Here is a 26461-nt window from a genome sequence, read left to right on the forward strand (position 1 = left end):
GTGGTGGCTCACGCCTGTAATCCCAGCACTTTGGGAGGCCGAGGCAGGTGGATCACAAGGTTAGGAGTTCAAGACCAGCCTTGCCAACATGGTGAAACCCTGTCTCTACTAAAAATACAAAAATTAGCCAGGTATAGTGGCGCACATGCCTGTGATCCCAGCTACTCGGGAGGCTGAGGCAGAAGAAACGCTTGAACCCTCAAGCGATTCTTGCGGAGGTTGCAGCGAGCCGAGATCGAGCCATTGCATTCCAGCCTGGGTGACAGAGCGAGGCTCCGTCTCAAAAAAAAAAAAAGAAAACTACCTTTAAACATACTTAATTATAATTTCTATGACTATATCATACACTCTTCCCTTTTTTAGTGTTATACTTTTCTTAAATATTTACCCATCTTTACATTTAAAAAGAAATGGCTTCTGTTGTTTGTTTTAAGTGTCCCTTTGGGAAAAACACCACCCACTTCTAAGATTTAATGTCCTAGACAATTTAAGTTCCTCCAGCAAAGAATTTAAGTTCTTTGAGATCAAGGACGGTATCTTATTCATCATGTATTTCCTGCACTGCTACAGTATGTATTCAATAAAATATGTGTTGAATAAATAACCTCTTCTGATTGTTATAGCTAAACACACATAGTTCTCATAGTTGTAATTATCACATATGACCAAAAGTCAACCTTACTTTTTATGGTTAACATCTTTTGTATCAACTTTTCTACAAATCTACATAGCCCACACATTTGTCATTTTGATAGCAAAATCATATTTCATTGTATTGCTATGTACAGACTGCTTAATCACTTCTCTTAAGCAGCTGGGATGGGAGGTTAGGCCCAAGATATATTCACAACAGGATTCTAAACCCTTCAGTAAGACTGATCAGAAACAGGCTCTCCTGGGGTCTACTCGTATGAAGATTCTGCACTACTAGAGGGAAGAGGTTAAAATCACCCTAAAATGACTTAAATCATGAAAAATCTCATGAAAAGAACAATTCACCAAAGGGAATGGGACATTTCCCATGAATGGGAATGAGTTCTGACCTATAATATAACATGTCTAGGGGTGATACCATTTTCTTTTTTTCCAATAAGGTTTAGCAACCCAATACTTACGTTACTATAAACATAAATAAATACAAACACAACTCCATATTTAAAAACTGACCAAGTTAAGTTAAATTCTAAGGTTCCCTAGCTCACTCTTAAAAGATGTGATTTAAGGCCAGATGTGGTGGTTCACACCTGTAACCTCAGCACTTTGGGAAGCTGATACAAGAGGAACACTTGAGCCCAGGTGTTCGAGACCAGCCTGGGCAACAGAGCGAGACTGCCTCTCCACACACAAAAAAAGTTTTTAATTAGCCAAGCATGGTGACGCACCCCTGCAGTTCCAGCTACTCAGGAGGCTGAGGCAGGGGGATTGCTTCAGCCCAGGAATTCAAGGTTACAGTGATCTATGACTGCTCCACTGCACTCCAGCCTCGGCAACAGAGCAAGACCCTGTCTCTCAGAAAGAAAAAGAAAGATGTGACTCAAGCAGTGTCCCACATATGATCACTTAGGGAAAATAATCTGATTAAAATAACAACATGAAATGGAAAATAAAGTACAATAATCTCTCAACATACAAACAACATTGTGCTATCCAACTTTAGTTGGGTCCACACTAGACCCATTCAAAGACTGTGAGAGAGGCCGGGCACGGTGGCTCATGCCTGCCAGCACTTTGGGAGGCTGAGGTGGGCAGATCACGAGATCAGGAGGTCCACACCATCCTGGCTAACATGGTGAAACCCCATCTCTACTAAAAATACAAAAAATTAGCCGGGGATAGTGGCACGTGCCTGTGGTCTCAGCTACTCAGGGGGCTGAGGCAGGAGAATTGCTTGAACCAGGGAGGTGAAGGTTGCAGTGGGCCAAGATCGCGCCACTGCACTCCAGCCTGGGCGACAGAGCAAGACTCTATCTCAAAAAAAAACGATAGTAAGGCTCAATATGATGCTTTTACAACACAGCTGTGCTATGCTAAGTAACAGCCAAGTAATAACTCACTGAACTGATTATTTGGACGAACGGAGGCAGGATGGCGCACTTGCCGGTTCTTCTTCACCAACTTTTCCGCACGCGGGAAAATGCAGCCGGCGCGGGGGAAGGTGCAGACCAACCAGGCATGCGCCAGGTGACGTCAATCCGAAGAGACCAAGATTTACCTGGTTGCCCCTGCGGAACGCCCACCGACATGCCCCTGCCGCGCCTATTGCCCTCCCACTCCTAGAAAAGCCGCTCTGGGCCAGGGTCCCACGCGGACTTCCCAGCCCCACTCCTGTCGGGATGTCAGGACTGCAGGAACTCCGTCGGAGAGCCCCACGGGGGGACTCTGTCAGCCTCCTTTGCCGGAGGCCGATAGACCTCTCCCCCACACCTTAAGTGACCAAAAATAAACTTGCAGTTTTGCTCCTACCCTTGCCTACTCGCTGGTTCTTTTGTGCTCGCTCTGGTGGTCTTAGAAAAACAAATCACTGATCACTGCTACAAATAACACCTTTGTGCTAAAACAGAAAAGAAAAAAAATTAAACACATTATTTCTCAAGATACAACTTACTTGTTTTGAATAGGGCCTAGGGGCTTCTCTTCTTTCTCTAGTTAATCTCCAAGGAGTTATAATTTCATAAGAAGAAAGATGTGAGGTCTGTTGAAAGCCTACAGAAAAGGCAATAACAAATATAATAAGTGAAACTGAAAAACTATGTGGGCACACAATATAATGAAAATCAAAAGCTGAATGTTCAAATCACAGAAAAATCACCTGACATTCCCATATTACATTCCCATATTATAATATGTATATAATAAAAGTACTTTTATATAAAGTATTAATACATGAAAACAGCAATGCATTAGGTAAGTATGAGGGAGGAAAATGTATTTTCTTAAAAAGTATACCAGTCTTTATCCAAACATTATAAATACACGTAGCAATCATTTCAAACATTTTTAGCTATAAACCCTAACCCTTTTTTCTCAAAAGAAATCTTAAGGCAAGAAGAAAGAAAAGAACTGTTTGGTGGGGAAATGGGGGAAGACATCCTAGAGTCTAGCACCCTTCCCTCATCTCCCATTCCTCCCCCTCACCAAGCATGAATAACATCCTCTCAGATGATACTACTAAATACTTACTGCCATAGTTTCTATGTTTGACTTCTCCTAATCTTATGCTGAAATTTAACCCCCAGCGTGTTAGTGTTGCGAGGTGGGGTGTAGTAACAGGTGTTTGCGTCATGGAGGTGGATCCCTCATGAATAGAGTAATGCCTTCCCTGAGGGGCCAGGGAAGGAGAAAGAGTTCTTGTTCTGTTAGTTCCCTCAAGAGCTGGTTGTTAAAAAGAGCCTCTCTCCCCCATCTCTCTTGCTTCCTCTCTCGCCTTGTGACCTCTGTACCCACCAGCTCCACTTCCCCTTCTGCCATGAATGGAAGCAGCCTAAGGCCCTCTCCAGAAGCAGATGCCTGTGCCATGCTTCTTGTACAGCCTGCAGTGAATCAAATAAACCTCTTTTCTTTATAAATTACCCAGTCTCAGGTATTCCTTTATAGCAACACAGACTAAGACATTTATTAAATGGACAAGGACTGTAAGTGGGAAAATGTACTTTTAATATCTGATGGGTTAACTCTAACAAATAAAACAAACATATACTCAACAATGTAGCCATGTTCTCAAATTATAGCCATTAATCCATCACAAAAACACAAACTTTATACAAAATTTGTTAACAGTTAAGAACTCTGAAAGTCATGCAGACTTACTCCCACTTCCAATTCTGTTCAGTCTATCAGCACAGAATCATGATATCTTAAGTAGGGCTTGGCTTCTAAAGTCATCACTTGAATCCAAATTGAGTATAATCAAAATTGCCAACACAAATCTCTTAGAAGACACACCATGTTGGAGTCCAATACATAGTCTGTCGACAAGTCCAACACAACCTCTTTTTCTTCCAGCATTATTACTAATGGCTTAACCCTTACTAACCTCACCTCTAGATGACTATACTTTTTTACTTGGTCTCCCTACTCTCATACTCTCCTCCTTTGATCCAATCTATATGTTCATTCACTCATTAGTTTCCTCATACCCCTCAGATTTCTCAAATATAGATTAAGATGAATTATTTACATCTAACTTTTTCCAAGATAACATTGTATATAAAATGTTTATAACTTTGTCTGGTTTGGGATTAAAAAGATACAAACAGCTGCAAACCATAAATTATATCATATCCAATATAACACATGTATAAACAGCTTTTAAATTCTTTACCCATCAGCATCTTATATCTCTTTAAGAATCTGTTTTCTTTTGCAACAGGACACAACTGGAGAAACTGGTTATTTTACCAAGTTTTGACTGGAATGTTGTGCTTTCCTTTAAGGAATCAAACTTGATTTACAGAACCAATAAAAGTCCCTTGAGAAAAGTGGCCATGTACCTTGTCTATACAGTCTCTGCACAAGGTTCCTGATCTGTTGTAAATAAAGAATGTCACTATCTACAGGCCCAGGTGCACCAAGTTATTTCGGGACCTCAAGAGGAGAGGAATTTACCCAACTCATACCTGTATTTAACTGTGCAAACGCATGGTTGAGCTCAGCTCAAAAAAAGTCTCAAAGCCAATTAAAAAGTGCCTATGTGGCAAATAATTATTCTTACTGCACTCATTTCAAATAATCAGGTGAAGTATAATAAGACTGAAGCTTATTTTGCTAACTATCATATCCTATCAGTCCTATCATGATTTGTTTTTAATGCAAATGGGGGACAGGAAAGAGGAAAAATTGTGTTTCAAGAACTATGGTACACCTGTCATTAAATTCTAGTCTGATCAGTTGTTTTTGAGTTTTTCCCTGCAATTTGAACTGGCTCTGCTTATTTCAGTGAACCAATCAGTGATCTCTAACTGCAGCTCAGAAGAAACAAGAGGGATGGCTAATGTTAACATCTGGATCAGTATTCTAATTCTGGGCATATATTGGAATCAGTTAATGACCCTATATCAGCTTGGTTCCAACAACTGCCCAGTACGTGGAACACCTTTCTATTTAGTTTACTTGGAATAATTTTACTTATTTTGCTTTACTGTCATGAAATATATTGCTATTGTAATCTTTGTGTGGGAATGCAGGATAAGCTTACTGAATGTTTTCTTAAATTGAACACTTACTAATCTTATTAATCTTCTAGATATCACCTTTTGTGTTGTGAACTCAACAGAACTCAAAGAGTTGTGAACGGCCCTCAGCATACTGACGTTGTGTGACCCAGCTCCTCTCTACCCTGGATACAGGATACTCTATAGTTAGGCAGGAATGATTGCCCCTGTTCAGCCTGAAGAAGTCACAGAAGATAGATCTTTGTCCCTCTACAATCCTTAGGATTAAGGTTCCCATGTAAAAGGATGAGGGAAAATATGTCAGCAGCATTCAAACCAAACTGACTCCATCTTGAATAGAAGCTGGGTAAAATAAGGCTGAGACCTACTGGACTGCATTCCCAGGAGGTCAGGCATTCTTAGTCACAGAATGAGACAGGAGGTCAGTACAAGATACAAGTCACAGAGACTTTACTGATAAGACAGTTTGTGGTAAAGAAGCCAGCTAAAACCCACCAAAACAAAGATGGCCATGAGAGTGACCTCTGGTTGTCCTCACTGCTCACTATATGCTAATTCTAATACATTAGCATGCTAAAAGACACTCCCACCAGCACCAATGCCACGGCAATGCCCAGAAGTTACCTTATATGGTCTAAAAAGAAGAGGAACCCTCAGTTCAGGAAAATCCTTGCCCCTTTCCCAGAAAACTCATGAATAATCCACCCCTTGTTTAGCATATAACCAAGAAGTAACTATCAGTATACTCAGCTGAGCAGCCCATGCCACTGTTCTGCCTGTGGAGTAGCCATTCTTTTATTCCTTTACTTTCTTAATAAACATGCTTTCACTTTAAAAAAAAAAAATTATCTTCAAGTAAATCATTACAGACAAGATTATATATGCTGGCTGGGCATGGTGGCTCAACCCTGTAATCCCAGCACTTTGGGAGGCCAAGGCAGGAGGATCACTTGAGCCCAGGAGCTCAAGACCAGCCTGAGCAACAGAGCAAGACCCTGTCTCTTCAAAAAAATTTAAAAATTAGTGGGGAATGGTGGCACATGCCTGTGGTCCCAGCTACTCAGGAGGCTAAAGTGGAAGGATCACCTGAGCCTGGGAGATCAAGGCTGCAGTGAGCCATGATTAAGAAACTGCAGTCCAGCCTGAGCAACAGAGGGAGACCCTGTCAAAAAAAAAAAAAAAGAAAGAATATATATGCTGATAGACACAGACAACTGTTACACTAGAAGCTAAACAATATAGAACCAAACTGAAGTGTTTTCATTACAACTCAGAAGTAAACATAACAGACAAAAAGAAACGCCTCCAAAAAGAAAGCATCTGTAGTTCTTATGGGCAGGCAGGTATTTAAAGAGCTTTCATTTTGAAACAGGTTCAGTTACTTTACAGGCAAAGTTAGTTTATTTATAGTTTCAGGCCAAGACTAGAAACCAAGTCTTCGGTCTTCTATGAATCTTTTACCCAGACTGCCAATGAAGTAAAATAAAAGCTAAATATAGGAAGATTATATGTAACTTTCTTTCCTTCTTTTCCATTTTAAACACAATTCTCATTTTGAAAAGCAAAATGCCACAACTAATCATTTATTTTTAAAAGGTTTTCAAAATCATAGCACCCTGAAATAATTTCTGTATGTAAGAGCTGTTATTCTGATATTGACATCTTGCTTCTAAAATCCAAGCAATCACTTTCTGAATTACAGCCATGCCATAAAAAGTTCCAAAACATCATAACAAATGCACATACTTCAGGAATGCGATCAAAATAATACATACTAATTGTATGAAAATCCTCCTTCCTGTGTTTTTTTCCCAAAATTCCTTTCTTATCTCTAGGTCAGGTTTTTTTCTTGTTTCCTGTTCATATCCTGCATAGATTTTCCCCCAATTCACTTTAGTTTTTTTTTTTTTATTCCAAATAGCACTTTCTCATGGGAACCAAAATAACATTTTTCCACGTTAATATAAAAAAAGAGCTTTAACATTATTTGTATAAACCTTCAACCTGTAAAGGGGCTGTCCTGTGTGCTGTGGAATGTTTTGTAGCATCCCTGACCTCCACCCACTAGATGCCCCAGCTGTGACAGCTAAAAGTTTCAGGCCAAGACTAGAAACCAAGTCTTCTGTCCTCTATGAATTGTTTACCCAGACTGCCAACGAAGTAAAATAAAAGCTAAATATAGGAAGATTACATATAACTTTCTTTCCTTCTTTTGCATTTTAAACACAAATCCTCATTTTGAAAACCAAAATGCCACAATTAATCATTTATTTTATCAAGAGTTTGAGACCAGCCTGGTCAACATGGTGAAACCCCGTCTCTACAAACTATGCAAAATTAGCCAGGCCTGGTGGTGCTCGCTTGTTGTCCTAGCTACTCCAGAGGCTGCGGCATGAGACCACTTGAGTCCAGGAGAGGGAGGCTGCAATGAGCTGAGAACCACTTTAGCCCAGGACAGGGGGGTTGCAGTGAGCTGAGACTGCACCACTGCACTCCAGCCTGGGTGACGGAGGGAGACTCTATCTAAAAAAAAAGAAAAAAAGAAAACATGGCCTGAAGAGAAAACGTGAACCACTGAAACATGAAACTTAGCATGTCTCATCTTAAAGAAAGGAAAAGGTGTTAGTTGCCCTTCTTTCTTTCTCTAACTCCTTAGATCTTTCTATACTCTGTAGCATGTTTTAGAGGAAGTCTGAGCACGCTTTTCATAACCGTAACTGTAGTATAGGGAAGTTAGTTAAAAGAACTCTACCTAATTGTGGCTGGGCACTGTGGCTCAAGCCTGTAATCCCAGCAATTTGGGAGGCCAAGGCGGGGGGATCACAAGGTCAGGAGTTTCAGACCAGCCTGGCCAATATGGTGAAACACCGTCTTTACTAAAAAAAAGTACAAAAATTAGCTGGGCATGGTGGTGCGCGCCTATAGTCCCAGCTACTCGAGAGGCTGAGGCAGAAGAGTCGCTTGAACCCAGGAGGTGGAGGTTGCAGTGACCCCAGATTGTGCCACTGCACTCCAGCATGGGCAATAGAGTAAGACTCTGTCTCAAAAAAAAGAATTCTACCTAATTGCAAAGCAAACAAATGTGAACTCCAAACCATGGGCTTCTCTCATTTTTCTCCTGCCTACTACATAAACAGCCACTTTTAAGTACTTCCACTGTAGAAAATAAAATAAACCTGGCTTCCACATTCAGGATAAATAAGATAATTCTGTTTCCAAAGTATTCTTCTAGAAAAATTGTTTCAATTAGATCTACAAAGCACTGTTATTTCGAGCCATATAATAGGTTGGTGCAAAAGTAATTGCAGTTTTTACCTTTTTTCTTTTTTTTATTCTAGTATTCACCAGGTCAATTCCGGATACATACATACCATATATTAATAACTACCTTTGGGCCGGGCGTGGTGGCTCACACCTGTAATCCCAGCACTTTGGGAGGCCGAGGCAGGTGGATCACAAGGTTAGGAGTTCAAGACCAGCCTTGCCAACATGGTGAAACCCTGTCTCTACTAAAAATACAAAAATTAGCCAGGTATAGTGGCGCACATGCCTGTGATCCCAGCTACTCGGGAGGCTGAGGCAGAAGAAACGCTTGAACCCTCAAGCGATTCTTGCGGAGGTTGCAGCGAGCCGAGATCGAGCCATTGCATTCCAGCCTGGGTGACAGAGCGAGGCTCCGTCTCAAAAAAAAAAAAAAAGAAAACTACCTTTAAACATACTTAATTATAATTTCTATGACTATATCATACACTCTTCCCTTTTTTAGTGTTATACTTTTCTTAAATATTTACCCATCTTTACATTTAAAAAGAAATGGCTTCTGTTGTTTGTTTTAAGTGTCCCTTTGGGAAAAACACCACCCATTTCTAAGATTTAATGTCCTAGACAATTTAAGTTCCTCCAGCAAAGAATTTAAGTTCTTTGAGATCAAGGACGGTATCTTATTCATCATGTATTTCCTGCACTGCTACAGTATGTATTCAATAAAATATGTGTTGAATAAATAACCTCTTCTGATTGTTATAGCTAAACACACATAGTTCTCATAGTTGTAATTATCACATATGACCAAAAGTCAACCTTACTTTTTATGGTTAACATCTTTTGTATCAACTTTTCTACAAATCTACATAGCCCACACATTTGTCATTTTGATAGCAAAATCATATTTCATTGTATTGCTATGTACAGACTGCTTAATCACTTCTCTTAAGCAGCTGGGATGGGAGGTTAGGCCCAAGATATATTCACAACAGGATTCTAAACCCTTCAGTAAGACTGATCAGAAACAGGCTCTCCTGGGGTCTACTCGTATGAAGATTCTGCACTACTAGAGGGAAGAGGTTAAAATCACCCTAAAATGACTTAAATCATGAAAAATCTCATGAAAAGAACAATTCACCAAAGGGAATGGGACATTTCCCATGAATGGGAATGAGTTCTGACCTATAATATAACATGTCTAGGGGTGATACCATTTTCTTTTTTTCCAATAAGGTTTAGCAACCCAATACTTACGTTACTATAAACATAAATAAATACAAACACAACTCCATATTTTAAAACTGACCAAGTTAAGTTAAATTCTAAGGTTCCCTAGCTCACTCTTAAAAGATGTGATTTAAGGCCAGATGTGGTGGTTCACACCTGTAACCTCAGCACTTTGGGAAGCTGATACAAGAGGAACACTTGAGCCCAGGTGTTCGAGACCAGCCTGGGCAACAGAGCGAGACTGCCTCTCCACACACAAAAAAAGTTTTTAATTAGCCAAGCATGGTGACGCACCCCTGCAGTTCCAGCTACTCAGGAGGCTGAGGCAGGGGGATTGCTTCAGCCCAGGAATTCAAGGTTACAGTGATCTATGACTGCTCCACTGCACTCCAGCCTCGGCAACAGAGCAAGACCCTGTCTCTCAGAAAGAAAAAGAAAGATGTGACTCAAGCAGTGTCCCACATATGATCACTTAGGGAAAATAATCTGATTAAAATAACAACATGAAATGGAAAATAAAGTACAATAATCTCTCAACATACAAACAACATTGTGCTATCCAACTTTAGTTGGGTCCACACTAGACCCATTCAAAGACTGTGAGAGAGGCCGGGCACGGTGGCTCATGCCTGCCAGCACTTTGGGAGGCTGAGGTGGGCAGATCACGAGATCAGGAGGTCCACACCATCCTGGCTAACATGGTGAAACCCCATCTCTACTAAAAATACAAAAAATTAGCCGGGGATAGTGGCACGTGCCTGTGGTCTCAGCTACTCAGGGGGCTGAGGCAGGAGAATTGCTTGAACCAGGGAGGTGAAGGTTGCAGTGGGCCAAGATCGCGCCACTGCACTCCAGCCTGGGCGACAGAGCCAGACTCCGTCTCAAAAAAAAAAAAAAGACTGTGAGGGATTAGCTACTGAGATACCAAAAGGACTGCATTCATTTATGAGGCAGTCCCCATAGCGCTGACTCAAAAGGATGGCATGACTCCAAGCCTCCAGTATATATTAGGTATCAAAGAGGAAAAAGAAATATGAGGCTATGTCATATGTTTGAGCTTTCCCAAGAAAAAGCTTCCAGCTACTTAGAGCTTGCATCTTTTGGGGGATTCCATAATAAATTCTTTTATAAACCAGGATTTTTAACAAACAGCAAATATAAATCTGGTAAGTTAAAGCTTCAAGTGCTTTTTGAAAACTGTCCTGGAAACCAGCAACTGGGTTTATACATATTTTAATTATACATGCTTTCTTTTTTACTTAAAAGTTTGAAAACCAAATCATCCTTAAATGCAAAAGGCTACATTCTCCTATCAGCACAAACATATCAAATTCAAATATTTCGCTGGCATATAAAAAAGAGATTAGTATGGACCTAAGTTCTTACTACACAAATCATTTTACAGTGACTCACCATGAGTAAGCTTTCAAAGTCATTTTCTTTAGAATGCCAGTCTTTGTTTAAAAAAAATTTCTAAATCTGTTCATCATAATTACTACCTTAGAAAATCAGAAGAGGTTCATACCTGATTCCCCTTGTTATTTTTTACAATGACACAGTTACCTTTGTCAGTTTAAAAACAAACAAAAATAAAAAAGTTTACTTAAAGTCAGCTGTTTGGAAATGACACTGCATCTCCTCATTGAGACAATGTTATAAACGGTAGTAAAAATCCTGTAAAACCTACTTAACTCCTAATGTAACTGATGTGTGCCTGGTACCTCAAATTCCTCTTTCAATCCTGGAAAATGTTTCAGTCCACGTTTTAAACATCTTGTACTGCAAAAATGTGGTCAGCTGATTTTGTATGAACAACCCCAAGAGAAACAAGAGTTGACTTACTGCACACTATTACAAAAGCCTCTTAACCGGTCTCCCGGCCTCTAGTCTCTCCCTCCTAGATCCTATCCTCCACGGTATTGCCCGTTTTCTTAACAGAAAATGAGATTAGGTCACACCCCTACTTACAACCTCCACTGCCCAAAGAACTTCCTACAGCGTCAAGTCCAAACCCCTTAGTTCTGCATAGAAGACTCTTCCCAACTGGTAACAACCTACCTTAGTTTGATCTTCCATCCCTCCCTTTTAGAGTCTGCATGAAGTCATATTGACATTTTCATCATTTCCTAACAAGTTATGTTCTTTCATACGCCCCCCACGCTCTTACTCTTGGAAAAACTTTCTTCTGCTTAGAATGTATTCCTACTATTCTACTTGAAAAATCACCGATGTAGCTCAGTTCAAATATCATTTTCTCTAAAAATCCTTCCCCAATCTCTCAGATGCACTTAGCGTATTTGGTCACCTTCTGCCCCTCTACAAGCAATTGTGAGGTGTTTATTAGGAGTTCTATAAACGGTGGCTAAACTTTGAAGAAGCATACACACGCCGAAGTGAGCAGCTGGCCAAAACCACAGTTAAAGACCATCAGGATATTCCATTCATCTATATGCAGGTCGGTAATGACTGACATTTATATTAACATTTAAAAATACAGTCTTATTTACATTTGCAAACACACAAAAAATCACAGATTAATAAAACTCCGGATGTATAATCGTCTTCACTTTAAACATCGGTGAATGTTAACCATCTAGAATATCACAGGAAAAGTAGTTTTAACCAGAAGAAATTTGGCAACTTCCCATTCAAAACATTTTCAGAGCTTCAACATTTCCACACCGGGGCAAATTTACTTAATTTCAAACGAAGCGGCCAAAGATAAGAAAAACAAGTAATTAGTTTCCTGAAGGTCAACAGTCCTGCGTTGAAATCTTCTATCATCACCTTCGAATAACTCTCAATCAATGATTTAGTAAAAACTTCCATTCTCCATCATCCTCTGTCGCTGATAGAGAAAATACAGCCATGTAAACAATTATCTCATACAAAATCCAAAATAAACAACCTGTTTACAGAAAGACGCCAGCGTGCTGACAATTTGCTTCCACTATGTTTGGGCATCTCCAATAAAAGTATCTTACATAGTCAAGGGCAGTTTCACAATTCAAAAACGATTTCACACAAATGACTTAATTCCTACAATAATCCTGTGAGTTCAACAGAGCAGGGATTATCTGTCCGGATTTAACACAGTACGAACCCAGTAAAAATACAGATTTTTAAAAAACAGTTTGGCTATACAGAAAGGTAGCACATCGGTTACAAAATATTCTTACTAAAAAACGACCCAAGAAAAATGAGCGTCCTCCCACCCACCTTTATTCAACCACTAAATTTAGCTGTGTTGACCCAAGGATACCATGAACGTCAAAATTTCAAATTATAACCTGCAGCAAAAGTTTCATCTCCCAATCTCTTTCCAAGCGACATTAACTCCACGAGCGAGAGCCAGCTCCCTCCCTGCAGGCTTTTGGAGGACTGAACGCCCGCGGGCGCGTCCAGCCTGCAGGGCTCCGGCCCGCCGAGACCCGCGCCCGCCCCAGCGTGGGTTTCGGGGCGTCTGGGGGACCCGGCTTCGCGCGAGGCGGCGGGGGAAGGGGGAAGCCGGGAACGGCTCCACCGAACAGGACACGGAGGAAGCGGCGCCGGGCAGAGGACCCGGGCCAAGAAGGGCTTGGGGCGCCAGACCCCGAGCCTCGGGTGCGACCCCGGTCCGCACACACCTGGAGCGGCCGCGCCCCCTGACCCCGGGTCCGATCCCCAGGCCGGGCCCCTCCACTCCCGGACACCACAGGTTCACTCCATGCGCCCTGTCCCTAGGAAGCAGCCGTCCCAACGGACCCGGGGGGCGGACACCCACCTGGCCGCGCCGCACCGAGGACTGGGCCCACCAGGCAAAGCAACAGCAACCACCGGACGCGAAGGGTCCCCGAGGGCGAACCCGCGCCAGACCCCATCTCCGCCGATTCCGCAGGTTCCTCTCAGCACTCGGTCGCCTCCGCCTCTTCCATCATTTTCCAACCCTGCCGGGGCCCCAAGGCTGGCCGGGAAGCGCGCGCGCCCGGGGACGAGCACGCGCGCGGCACTGACGCAACTCAACCCTCGGTCCGAGCTCGCTCCCGACATCGCCTCGCTGCGCTGACGTAGGGAAAAATCCAGTCCCCGGCGCGAGAACAGGATTTCTAAATCGGCCGTGGCAACCCGCACTAGTCGGCCCGCCAGTCATATCCGCCCCGCCCCCTCGGCTACCGGGCACGCCCACCTAGGGAGTCGACGGATCCGATTGGAGGACGCATTCGGCGCAAAAGAAGGAGGAGCATGAGAACCAGAAGAGGAATCGAGAAGCAGAGGCGGAGAGCGGTGCAGTCCCGCCCATCTGGTCGGCCTCTTCTGGTTGGTTGGTGGAGGTGGGCGGAGCGTCTAGCTGCGGGTCCATTGGCTGCTTGGCGGTGCTACGCGGGCGGGGCTACGCGGAAAGGCCTGACCACGCAGTGATTGGGTCTGTGCTGCTGGCTTCGGGTTGTGGCTGAGGCCGGGTCTCCGCTCCAGGGCCCGGGAAAATGGTGCTAGGTGGTTGCCCGGTTAGTTACTTACTTCTGTGCGGCCAGGCGGCTTTGCTGCTGGGGAATTTACTTCTGCTGCATTGTGTGTCTCGGAGCCACTCGCAAAATGCTACCGCTGAGCCTGAGCTCACATCCGCTGGCGCCGCTCACCCGGAGGGCCCCGGGGGTGCTGCGAACTGGGAATATGGCGACCCCCACTCTCCGGTCATCCTCTGCTCTTACCTGTAAGCTACCAGTGGTCGAGGCGGGTGGACGTGGAGGGTGTGCCAGGGGTATATGGGTGTTGAGGGAAGGCAGGGTTGTGGGAGGCGCTGCGTTTTTTCAGACCCTGCCCCTCTGAGGACCCAGTGGTCATTCCGAAGGCAAATACCATGAACCAGGTTTCTCACTGCCCGTGCAGGGAAAACCCTTGTGCGTCAGTGACAGAGCTTTTGGGATCCCCAAAGAGGTAACTGGATAGGAGTAACATCATTTAGCCTCTGGAAGAAGGCGTGAGGCTGTGCTTTCTTTGCCCTGCGCCCTTTAGCCCAGGGAGAGTATTAGTCGGTCGATTCGGTGCCAGTACTAAAGCATAAATAAAATAAATGACTTGTCTCTGCCTACAAGGCACTTTTTAAAAAAGCAATCAATATTCTTACCGTTGCAGAATCATGCCATTTTTTAACATCTCTTTTCGATCAAACAAGAAAAGGCATTTGAGAGATGCAAAGAGGACTGAGAATTCTTTGGCTTAATTTTTGCCCCCAGAATCTTGTTGTTTGCCTACTGAAGAGATGAAACCGTGGCAGAAGTAGAATCCTTATAGAAACAGGACCAGAAACACTTCCCTTCTCCAACAAAAGGTTAATTTGGGTGGCTGTCCATTTGACCTGCTGTGCTTCAGTTTAATTGGCTTGGAAAGGGGTCAGCAGGGTGAAACTGAACCCCAGAAAACTTGATGAAGAAATGTCTTTTGCCTGTTTGATTACTTGCATGCAAACAGCGATTTGCAAAGACCGTATGATGATAATGATCATGATCTTGTGAATTACAGACCTGATGAATTTATAGAATGTGAAGACCCAGTGGATCATGTTGGAAATGCAACTGCATCCCAGGAACTTGGTTATGGTTGTCTCAAGGTGAGTTTTTGTTCTGTTGTAAGAGCAAACCCTTCAATAAAGAAATACGAATGTCTAAATGCTGTTACATAAAAAGTATAAGAGGTACAAAGTTTTTTGAAGAATTTCGTCAGAAAGACCGTTACTGGCAATTTCCAGCATGGCCAGGGTCAGTGATTGAGCGAGATATTTGGTTTCCTTATGAAGGGACAATCTCTGTGCCAAAACCACCTAGGTGCAAAGACCAACCTGTCTTTGGTTCCTTTGGCCACTGACAGATTTTGAAACTAAAATGTCACCCCTGACTCTCCAAGGCATGCACTTTTCCTGAAAGAGCAAAACAAAGCAACACTGATGATGGATTGGGCAGTATCTTTGTTACATATGCATTTGGGATGGAGCTTCTCTTGCCAATGACGTTTCTTTTCTCCAGGCAAACAGATTCCACCATGTCCTTAGGAGATAGATAGGGTCTGTCAGTATATGTCTTTGTAGGACGTTAAAGCATTCCAGGGGAAGCCATTGGTTAACAGTGGCTTCTTGGAATGGAAAAAAGCTATTAAGTTTTATTAATAATATCCCTAAAGCTGAGTGTACAGTTCCTAATCTCTCTCTAAAAATAACCAGTGAAGTTGATGTATCTCCTCCCCACCATGGACTCACCATCCTATTATACCGCATAATGCAAGTCAAGACTTGGTCAGGTGTTAAAAGAATGATGGGAAAGCATTTTTTGTACTAAATCACACACAGAGGAATAAACCCGACAGTAGTAAGACTAAAAGAGCAACTCTTACTGAAAACATGTATAGATAAATATTTTTTTAAGACAATGAAATTTTATTCTGTTGATAATTATTGATTAAAGTTTGAGTTAATATTGTATAGAGATCACTTTTGCCCATTTTAATTAAAAATTGAGTTTATCCTGTAAGCATTATTTCCCAGTCCCTTCCTTTTGAGGAACTCGCTGATGCAAATAGTAATGAGCACTGATATAAGGCACCAGTAAAAAATGAGTATCTGTGATTTCTTGGCTAGAATTCAGTTAAGCAATGGTAAGAGGCCCAGTTCTGAAATTTTTGGCTGGAATTTAAACTTACAGATGTCCCACAGATATCAGGTAATACACATTTATGACCTAAATAAAGTCCTGAGTCAGTTAATACCCTGAGTTCTTTCCTAATTCTATTCATTTTTAATAGATATAAAAGAGACCTCTAATAGGCAGTGACTTTTTAAATACCCACTCCCAAATGCTGTTATATGCTGTTTTTCCTGTAAATTGGGATAAGTAAAGCATTGTGTTCATCTCTTCTAAACAGCCTTTAATGACATTGAGTGTGTTTGGAGTTTTCTTTTACTATATTATTGAAGAAGCCAGTCATGAAGAAGAAAACAGGAGTTTATTTAAAACAATGTACATTTAAGATGGACTCATCCAAAATCACATGAAGTGTGTCACTAAATTCCTTGCCCCTGAGCACAGCTGTACCCCACCCTTGTTGGAATAATTGTAGTCCTGAGGCAACTTTTATTCTTTTATTAGTGAATGTAAAGATAGAAACTTGTGTCACTTGCTCTGGTGAGTTGGTTTTGGTCTTGGTTGTTATTCCACAGTTTGGCGGTCAGGCCTACAGCGACGTGGAACACACTTCAGTCCAGTGCCATGCCTTAGATGGAATTGAGTGTGCCAGTCCTAGGACCTTCCTACGAGAAAATAAACCTTGTATAAAGTAAGTGTTACTTTGATTGGAGTAGTTGGTACTTGGTTGGAGGTAGAGCCATTTTCCTTGTCTTTTTATTTATTTATTTTTTGTTTTAAGAGACAGGGGCTCACTCTGTTACCCAGCCTGGAGTGCAGTGGTGCAATCATGGCTTATTGCAGCCTGGACCTCCTGGACTGAAGCAATACTCTTGCCTCAGCCTCCTCAGTGTCTGGGACAACAGGCACATGAGGCCACTGTGCTCAGCTCGTTGTTATTTTTTGATATGACTTTTTTTAACCACCAAAGAGGGTCTATGGCACCATTGTGCATAATTCATTTATTGAAGCAATATGTTTATAGTAGAGAGGACTCTCAACTTAAGCCCAGGAGGTGAAGTTCTAACTGTCTCTTTTCTCCAACTTGCTAAGTGCCTTTGGGCACTCAGTTTATCCCTCATCTACAGAATTTTAGGCCAGATGATCTAGCCCCAAAATTCCTACGATAGATATAAATCTTGTGCAAATTGTCTTAGTATTTCAAGAATAAAGGTTTTATTATAAAAAGTGTAGGCTCCACACTCTGAAAATCAGTTTATCTTAAAGGTAAAGGATCAAGGTCATTTCTGTAAATTCTGCTTGAAGGCACAGAATTGCCTTATACAGTTTGCTAATGGAAAGAGTCAGTGGCTGTGATTAGTAATATTAGAGTAACTGCAGCTGTGTCGCAGAGCCTTATGAAGAAGTCCTTGCTTTTCACTGCCGCAAAACAACAGGAAAGAGTGTTTGGAGATCAAGTGTTCATTTAAGGACAGTGCTTCCTTACCTTAGAGAACTACACGCAGGAAGCCAGCTGAGTCTCAGGAAAAGAGCCTCTACAGAGGAGGATGGGAGCCCAGACTCCTACTCCTACCATGGTGCCTGTTGTGCAAATGTGCTTGATGACTTCTTGTCCAATCCAACTCTGCAAAAGTCGGTATTTGTTCTTAGAGATGCTCCATATCTTAGCAAGTATCCTGTTGAGACCCTCTACCAACTAGAGATTCTTGGAGAGTAAAGTAAAGGTAAAGAGGGTGTATCATAAAAAAATGCTTTTTTGGAGATGGGGTCCCTTGTTCTATTGCCCAGGCTGGAGTGTAGTGGCACAAACAGACCTCCTGGGCTCAAGCAATCCTCCTACCTCAGCCTCCTGAGTAACTAGGACTACAGGTGTGCTCCACCACACCTGGCTAATTTTTTTTTTTTTTTGGTAGAGACAGGATCTCGCTATGTTGCCTACATTGGCCTATAGCTCCTGGGCTCAAGTGGTCCTCCCACGTTGGCCTCCCAAAGTGCTGAGATTATAGGTGTGAGCCACCACAACATGGTCAAAAAGTTTTTTAAATTATTGTGCACTATGATGTTTGACATCTTAAAAACCTTTCTGGCTGTGAAGAGACTGCCCTTCCTGAAGCTAGTCATTTCTTAGAGATAACAAAGGGTCCAACCAGGAGCATGCCTTTGATATGCAAACTAGTCCAGAGAGATATCTTCTGTTTCTGGCCTGTACACCCCAGGAAATAATATTCCTCTGCCTTAATCTTCTCAGGGCCAAGTGCCAGGCAACCAGGGACCACTCCTATACCTTAGAGCCTGCTGAGGTTATTCAAACTAGCCAATTCTAAACTATTTGTCCTGCCCTGTCTTGCCTTTCCTGCAGAAACCCCAATGAAGATAGTGGCCAAAAACCTTCCCCTCGCTTCTGTCTTCCAACTACCCTGTTATCTTTGTCAGGCAGCCCTGTGTAACATGGTGTGCCTCCTGTCTCTAGGACCTATGAGTATAATAAACTTTGGTTTTTCCTGATCCTCTCACCTCATTGACCATGTCATAAAAGAAAACAAAATGGAGGATAAAAGACCACAGAGGGGCCACTGTACCTTCTTCTCATCACTCATGTTAAATTTACTAATCTTTAAGGGTTTAAATTTTCGTGCAGTAAAACATCTTCCTTTTCGTTCTTCTCACCTAGATATACCGGACACTACTTCATAACCACTTTACTCTACTCCTTCTTCCTGGGATGTTTTGGCGTGGATCGATTCTGTTTGGGACACACTGGCACTGCAGTAGGGAAGCTGTTGACACTTGGAGGACTTGGGATTTGGTGGTTTGTTGACCTTATTTTGCTAATTACTGGAGGGCTGATGCCAAGTGATGGCAGCAACTGGTGCACTGTTTACTAAAAAGAGCTGCTGTCATGGCCCAGGGAGGCAGGTGAAAGCTCTGTCTTCTGAATTCATCTCTACAGGCTCAAAACTCTTCTTTGATATCAGACCTGATATTATTTTCCCTCTTTGGAGGGCATTCGTTTGGTTAAGAAGGCTTGTTCAGACTTTGGAATTTCAAACCAGGTTTTACCTTGCAGACGAAATGACAAGCAAAAAGTATTGTGGGAATCAAATTTTTTCCTTTCCTCATGCACAAAACATAAAGGATAGTGACGAGTTTATAAACTGTGGATGGGTTTCCATAGTCTTCCTTTCTGTGCACTGCTATATCTTCAGTCCTTTGGAGCAAGCGGATCCAACAAGTTGAGCAAAGTGAATATTTGTATCCACGTTCCTCTTGTGACCCTGAGTCTTCATGCAAGGGGAACTGAAGCTGAACAATGAAAATCTTCAGCAGAAATAGAAATGGCCGTGGATTGTAATACACACTGAAATTCTGACTTTCTGAATTTAAATGCAGAATAAATTTTGCCAACCTGGAGTACTGTATGAGTATTTTCAGTAGGGGGAGTAAACTCAAAGTTATATGTGTTTTGCAGAAACCTAGTCATTTGAAATGAGCCCTCTTGTGTCTCCATTATGTTCCAGAGACAGTATATGCAGTGTGGTAATTTCTTTATTCCAATTATATTTTGAAAGCCAGCGGCATCAGTTGTGTGAATTGAGCTATTCCTCCTGGCAGAGTTGTCCAATCTAAAAATCAGCATTTACCAGCCCATGTTGTAAATTAGCATTTACCAGCCCATGCTAATAAAATTAAGATTTCATACACGTTTCCATAAAACTATTATTCGTGATTAGGTGAGATAAAGCAAGGAGCCTTATGCCTTTGAAAAGAAAAACACACTTCTACTAAATTAGGACATGATTTACGGGAGCAAAGAGAAACTTAGCACATTCTCTCAAAAAGCATGGTACTAAAGCTCTCCCTGTGGGCTGCAGCAATCAGAGATACAGCCACACTTCTGCATCCCCAAATCGCCAGGAATAAAAGGAAATGTTCCAAATTGTAAGTGGTTTTAAAAACTCGGTTCCCATCCTTTGCAATCTAAGTTGAAAAGAACTGTTAAATATAAAATCAAAAGTGGGCAATGTGGCCAACTCAGTGGAAGAGGCTGTTACTCAGAATAACTTAAAAATTCTAGAAACAAGATAGAACTCACTCACAGTTTACCTCATAATAATTGAATTTAAAACCAGATATCACAGTTAAAGTAACTTCCCTGGATACATTCTATCATTTTGTAGCTTTCCTAAGAATTTCTTGCTTTATCATTCCTGATCACTGTTTTTACATTATTAAAGGTGGCAATTTTCTGTAAAAAATTTAAAACAGATGATCCTATTCTGTCTTGAAAGTTCTGTACCACACTGACCTTAACCTTGCTTATCACATAACAATTGGTAAACTTTTAATTCATAATCTCTATACCCTAAGACAGTATTTATTAAATTTTTATGGGTCATGAAGAAACTAGACTCTCCCCAGAAATATGCACATACACAGATTTTACATAGAATTTAAAGGGGTTCGTCTACATAATTTATGCATGAAACAAAATTGTACTGGTACCCCATAAATTTATACAAATAAAACAGTTTAAGGAAGTTCAAGGATGCCATATATATATTTTAAAAAAAAAAAAAAACTTCTAAGGGAAGTCTAAAAAACATAAACAAATTATATTACCCAAAATAAGATGCTACTTTACACCTAACCAAGTCCTGCCTCATTTCACACTTTTTAACCTCCTAAGTATATTCATAACCCTACCAAAAGTTGTTTTCTTTAAAAAATAAGAAATTTTGGGCCCAGCACAGTGGTTCAAGCCTGTAATCCCTGCGCTTTTGGGAGGCCGAGGCAGGTGGATCCTTTAAGATCAGAAGTTCGAGACCAGCCTGGCCAACATGGTGAGAACCACCCCCACCGCCCCCCGCCGTCTCCAGTGAAAATACAAAAATTACCCAGGCGTGGTGGCGTACACCTGTAATCCCAGCTACTCGGGAGGCTGAGGTAAGAGAATCACTTGAACCCAGGAGGCAGAGGTTGCAGTGAGCCAAGATCCCACCACTGCACTTCATCCTGGGCAACAGAGTGAGACCCTGTGTCCCCTCAAAAAAAAAAAAAATTTGCAGCTCCAAGGCTTGACGTCATTTATGTTGCCAAGGGTGAGAACTTAGTTAAAAGGGAAAAAGACTAGAAGCTACTGAAGATGCCCTTCTTACAGCCAGAAAAGCTGCTGGAGACAAAAGTTGTTCTCGCTGCTAGAGTGCTGAGAATCATCAATATTCCTATGTGACAATCCAAAATTACCAGTTTTCATTTGACTTTTAAATGACACCCATCATCCATCTACCCACAAACCTGGCCAAATGTGATACAACCTGAAAACCTGGTGGATTAAAGGAGTATTATTAAACAATTGATTGCACTTTATTCAGGTTGTTTCTTAAATTTTGGTAGACAGATCTATTTGTATATGTGTGTATTATATCTAGTTTATGGCTATAAAGGTTAAAAATACTACAGTGTCCTCTCAAGGTTAAATTAGAAACTGCCTGTCTTTTATTTGTTTCTTACCTTTAATAAAATGTTATCAGTTCCCCCAGATTTCCTGGCACTGTGTTCTTCTTCCACTTGACATAGGCATCTTAGCAACAGCATAGTACCCCAACCTAATGATCCCTGAATGTGTGTATGTGTTTCAAACTCCATTTTTTTATTTTTTTAATTGTAATCTCACAACAGATTACCATTTTTATTTTTATTTTTATTTTTAATTTCTGAGGTACACATGCAAGATGTGCAGGTTTGTTACATAGGTAAATGTGTGCCATGATGCTTTGCTGCACCTATCAACCCATTGCCTGGGTGTTAAGCCCAGCATGCATTAGCTATTTTTGCTAATGCTCTCCCTCCCTCTACCCTACCCCCTGCCACGCCCCAGTATGTGTTGTTCACCTCCCTATGTTCATGTGTTCTCATTGTTCAGCTCCCACTTATAAGTGAGAACATGCAGTATTTGGTTTTCTATTCCTGTGTTAGTTTGCTGAGGATAATGGTTTCCAGCTCCATCCATGTCCCTGCAGAGGACTGTTCTTTTTATGGCTGCATAGTATTCCATGGTGTATATGTACCACGTTTGCTTTATCCAGTCTGTCATCGATGGGCACTTGGGTTGATACCATCCATTTTTCTTTATAAGAAGATCCAAAAATCTCTTGCCATGTTTGGCACATCTCCAAACCAGGTGATATAACTGTTTTTTTGTTTTGTTTTGTTTTTTGTTGTAGATAATCCCACTTTAAAACAAGATATTTAGTTGATTACTTCAGGTATGACTGTCAGGAGCAAATTATCTTTTCCCCGAAGAACAGCCATGGAAAGGGAATCACTGTCAAGAGCTTCAACAACATCAGTTGTAGTAGTAATAGGTTTCCCATTTATCCTGACAATTACATCATGGTCTCTCAATCCAGAGCTGAGAGAGAGAAAAAAAAAGAGAACCATGAAACTACAAGAAGAATTTTACTTATCCCCATCTATAATAACTACAAGAAGAATTTTACTTATCCCCATCTATAATATCTCTGTCTTAATGGCACTATTTTGCTGGCATTAAGCATACAAACCAGAAATAGCCTCAATCCTTCCAAATCGTAAAGCTGTTCTAAAACATGCTGCAAAAACGTCCCTAGAGGACAACTGTCCTCTAGACAGTTTACCTTTACCTTTATAAAGTTAATTTCCTATCAGAATCATGTGAGAAGTTTACTCCTCCCATTTTTTGGAATTGGTTTGGAAGGGGGAGTTTAGCTTTTAATTTCTATCAGTCCCTGACCTCTGTGAACTTCAAACATACTCCTAGCTTTAGCAGCCAAAGTGAAAAGCCCAAGTGCTATGTTTTCTCCCAGACACTTAAACTCGGCTCAGTTTGATTCTGGCAGCCACTCACTTGCCCATCTTCCCCCGCCCCGCCACCCGGCTCACCAGCTTATGGAGCTGGAAAGGATGCTGAGCTGCATTATAGGAATTCTACTTTCAGTAAATCAAAAACCCGCCAACCTTCTGAGTCTAAATATTTCAAGCTCTGGCTCTAGTCTCCTTTTCCCCAAAGTTGTGACTTTATTGCCTTCAACTTAATTGCTTCACATAGAAGCAAAAACCAGCTCCAAATACAAAACACTACAATACAGAAATAGCCATGCCAGTGATTTGGTAAAAATAGGCTGAAAAAGGAACAGCAAATGACTCCAGGAGACACCATTTGATAGAAATGGGAAGCTCAAGGAAGAATGATAATGTGGTTTGATCAAGATATGTGGAGTTTAAAAAGAAGAAGTTTAATGCAAGAGGATGTGAAGAGACGCTTAAGTATAAAACTAAAATCAAGAAATAACCTTAGAACAAGGACAGTTTAGGAGGATGACTTAGGACCAGTAAGTACAAAGAAAGAACTTATAGAGAACTTAATTCATACTAGTCCCATGATTCAGAAAAGAGAAAAAGAAACCCGCAAATTATTACTAATAACCTATGCACCAAATATGAGGAACTATGGCTCAGACAGGACAAATGACCTTTTTCTGTGTCATGCAACTTGTGAGAGGGATTTCATCCTGGGTCTTTCAAACTTGGGAACCCATCTTCTTGCCACTAAATCACTCTGCCTCTCAGAAACAAAAAAGCAACCACCAAAGCAGGATAATAGAAGGGTTCAACCAGGGCCCACATCCCTGTTCTCTGCTCTCTGATTTACTGTGTTCTACAAGTTAATGAACCTCTTTGTACCACAGCTGCTTCCTCTGTAAAATAATACCTATATCATAAAATGTTGGGAGCACAAACAGTTGTATAAAATACTTCAAATAGACCAGGAGCAGTGGCTCACACCTGTAATCCCAGCACTTTGGGAGGCCCAGGCGTGTGGATTGCCTGAGGGTAGGAGTTCGAGACCAGCCTGGCCAACATGGTGAAATCTCGTCTCTATTAAAAGTACAATAATTAGCTAGGTGTGTAATCCCAGCTACTTGGGAGACTGAGGCAGAAGAATCGCTTGAATCCAGGAGGCAGAGGTTGCAGTGAGCCGAGATCACGCCATTGCACTCCAGCTGGGGCAACAAGAGCGAAACTCAGTCTCAAAAAAAAATAAAAATAAAAATAAAACACTTCAAATAGTGCCTGAGATATAGTAAAAGTTTTCTAAGTGCCAGATAATGGTGTAATTATCATTATTATTAGGTATAGGGTGGTGAAAGCCAGAAAGAACAGATTTTGTTTGAGACAGCCTCTCAGTCTGTTACCCAGGCTGGAGTACAGTGGTGCAATCATGGCTCACTGCAGCCTCAAACTCCTGGGCTCACGTGATCCTCCTGCCTCAGCCTCCCAAGTATTTGGGACTATAGGCACCTGCCACCACACCCAGCTGATTTTGTTTATTTTGTTTATTTATTTTTAGAAACTATGTTGCTCAAGCTGGTCTCGAACTCCCGATTTCAAATGATCCTCCCACATCATGGTATGAGCCACCATGCCCAGTCCTGATTTCTGTTCATCAGCAACTTCCGGCACTAATTTTCACATTTTAACATACATATGAATCACCTGGGCATCTTGTTAAACATGCAGATTCCGATTCAGTGGATCAAAGGTGGGACCTATGATTCTGCCTTTCCAACAAGCCCTGCTGAGCTAATGATGCTGGTCTGCAGACCACATTCTGAGTAGCAAGGACTTAGCCGAAAGAAATAGCTTTGGTCTTGAACCAGAACTTAAAAATAAGGAGGTGGGGGAAGAGTGGAGCAGAGCAGGCATGAGAAAAGTCCAGAAAAGCCAGGGACAAGCCAAATTTAGTAACATGAGACCTATGACTGCTATGCTGAACAGTGCCCTCTGATTTCACTAGAGGGAAAGCCCCAGTGAAAGTGGTGCCATAATCTAAACAGATTACTGAGCTCTTGAAAAATAAAAACAATGAGAAGGGATAATAAAGAAGTACAGACCAGGCGCGGTGGCTCACGGCTGTAATCCCAGCATTTTGGGAGGCCAAGACAGGCGGATCACAAGGTCAAGAGATCCAGACCATCCTGGCCAACACAGTGAAAACCCGTCTCTACTAAAAACACAAAAATTAGCCAGGCGTGGTGGCGTGCACCTGTAGTACCAGCTACTCGGGAGGCTGAGGCAGGAGAATCGCTTGAACCCAGGAGGCAGAGGTTGCAGTGAGCCGAGATGGTGCCTTTGCACTCCAGCATGGGGACAGAGCGAGACTCTGTCTGAAGAAGAAGAAGGAGAAGGAGAAGGAGAAAAGAAGAAGAAGAAGAAGAAGAAGAAGAAGAAGAAGAAGTACAACAGAGAAGCCCAGGAGAATGATATTTGTAGGACAAGGCATCTCTTCCCTCAGTACTTAGTATTAAATGTTTTGAAACAACAGTGAAATCAGCTGGAGAACCTTCTTTTGGAAGCTGTTCTAGCCTTTGCTTTATTACACAGGTCTTAGTGCTGGCCTCTGATATTGTCATTCAGAATTCAAATAAAAACGTAGGTTTTGTGGGGTTTTGCTATAGTTTTTTTTTTTTTTTTTTTTTTGCTTGTTTGTTTGAGACAGGGTCTCACTCTCTTGCCCAGGCTGGAGTGCAGTGGCATGAGCACAGCTCATTACAGCCCAGACTTCAGATGAGCCTCCCATCTCAACCTCCCCAAGTAACTGGGACCACAGGCGCAAGCCACCGCGCCTGGCTAATTTTTTTTTTTTTAATGGAGTCCCGCTTTGTTGCCTAGGCTAAAGTACAGGGGCGTGATTCCAGCTCACTACAACCTCTGCTGCCCAGGTTCAAGTGATCCTCCAACCTCAGCCTCCCAAATAGCTGGGATTACAGGCATGCGACACCACACCCAGCTAATTTTTATATTTTTTAAGTAGGGAAGGGGTTTCACCAAGTTTGCCAGGCTGGTCTCAAAATCCTGACCTCAAGTGATCTGCCCACCTTGGCCTCCCAAAGTGCTGGGATTACAGGCCTGAGTCACGGCACCTGGCCTAATTTTTATTTTTTGTAGAGACAGCACTTCACCACGTTCCCCAGGCTGGTCTCAAACTCCCAGGCTCAAGCAATCCTCCCACGTCAATCTCCCCAAGTACTAGGATTACAGGGGTGAGCCAACATGCCCAGCCAAAAAATTTGTTTTAAAATACCTAAAATATGGCCGGGCGCAGTGGCTCGTGCCTGTAATCTCAGCACTTTGGGAGGCCAAGGCAGG

At 42.0% G+C, this 26461-nt stretch overlaps 3 protein-coding genes across 4 annotated transcripts in view; 1 reads left to right on the top strand and 2 right to left on the bottom strand.

Annotated features, from left to right (window-relative positions):
• ADAM9 (ADAM metallopeptidase domain 9) overlaps positions 1-13607 on the bottom strand; it is a 116965-nt gene extending 103358 nt beyond the window's left edge. For both annotated transcript variants that reach the window (XR_001003861.1, XM_011960675.1), the window contains exons 1-2: positions 13426-13607; positions 2606-2703 (exon numbers count right to left, since the gene is read on the bottom strand). Coding sequence is in view for 1 of the 2 variants with exons in the window: in XM_011960675.1 (XP_011816065.1) it covers positions 2606-2703; positions 13426-13522 (195 nt within the window). In the remaining variant the exon portion in view is untranslated. The remainder of the gene's footprint in view (positions 1-2605; positions 2704-13425) is intronic.
• A 293-nt stretch (positions 13608-13900) lies between these two features.
• TM2D2 (TM2 domain containing 2) lies at positions 13901-19730 on the top strand. The gene is made up of 4 exons (XM_011960676.1): positions 13901-14352; positions 15162-15249; positions 16849-16964; positions 18945-19730. The coding sequence occupies exons 1-4, from the start codon at positions 14126-14128 to the stop codon at positions 19156-19158; spliced, it is 645 nt and encodes a 214-aa protein (XP_011816066.1). The 5' UTR covers positions 13901-14125; the 3' UTR covers positions 19159-19730.
• Positions 19731-21965: 2235 nt separating this feature from the next.
• Positions 21966-26461, bottom strand: part of HTRA4 (HtrA serine peptidase 4) — a 21897-nt gene continuing 17401 nt past the window's right edge. Inside the window, exon 9 of the mRNA XM_011960677.1 lies at positions 21966-22685. Within this exon, the coding sequence (XP_011816067.1) occupies positions 22523-22685 (163 nt within the window). The 3' untranslated portion in view covers positions 21966-22522. The remainder of the gene's footprint in view (positions 22686-26461) is intronic.

The sequence above is a fragment of the Colobus angolensis genome, unplaced genomic scaffold, assembly GCF_000951035.1.
Source record: "Colobus angolensis palliatus isolate OR3802 unplaced genomic scaffold, Cang.pa_1.0 Scaffold52, whole genome shotgun sequence".
Lineage (NCBI taxonomy): Eukaryota > Metazoa > Chordata > Mammalia > Primates > Cercopithecidae > Colobus > Colobus angolensis.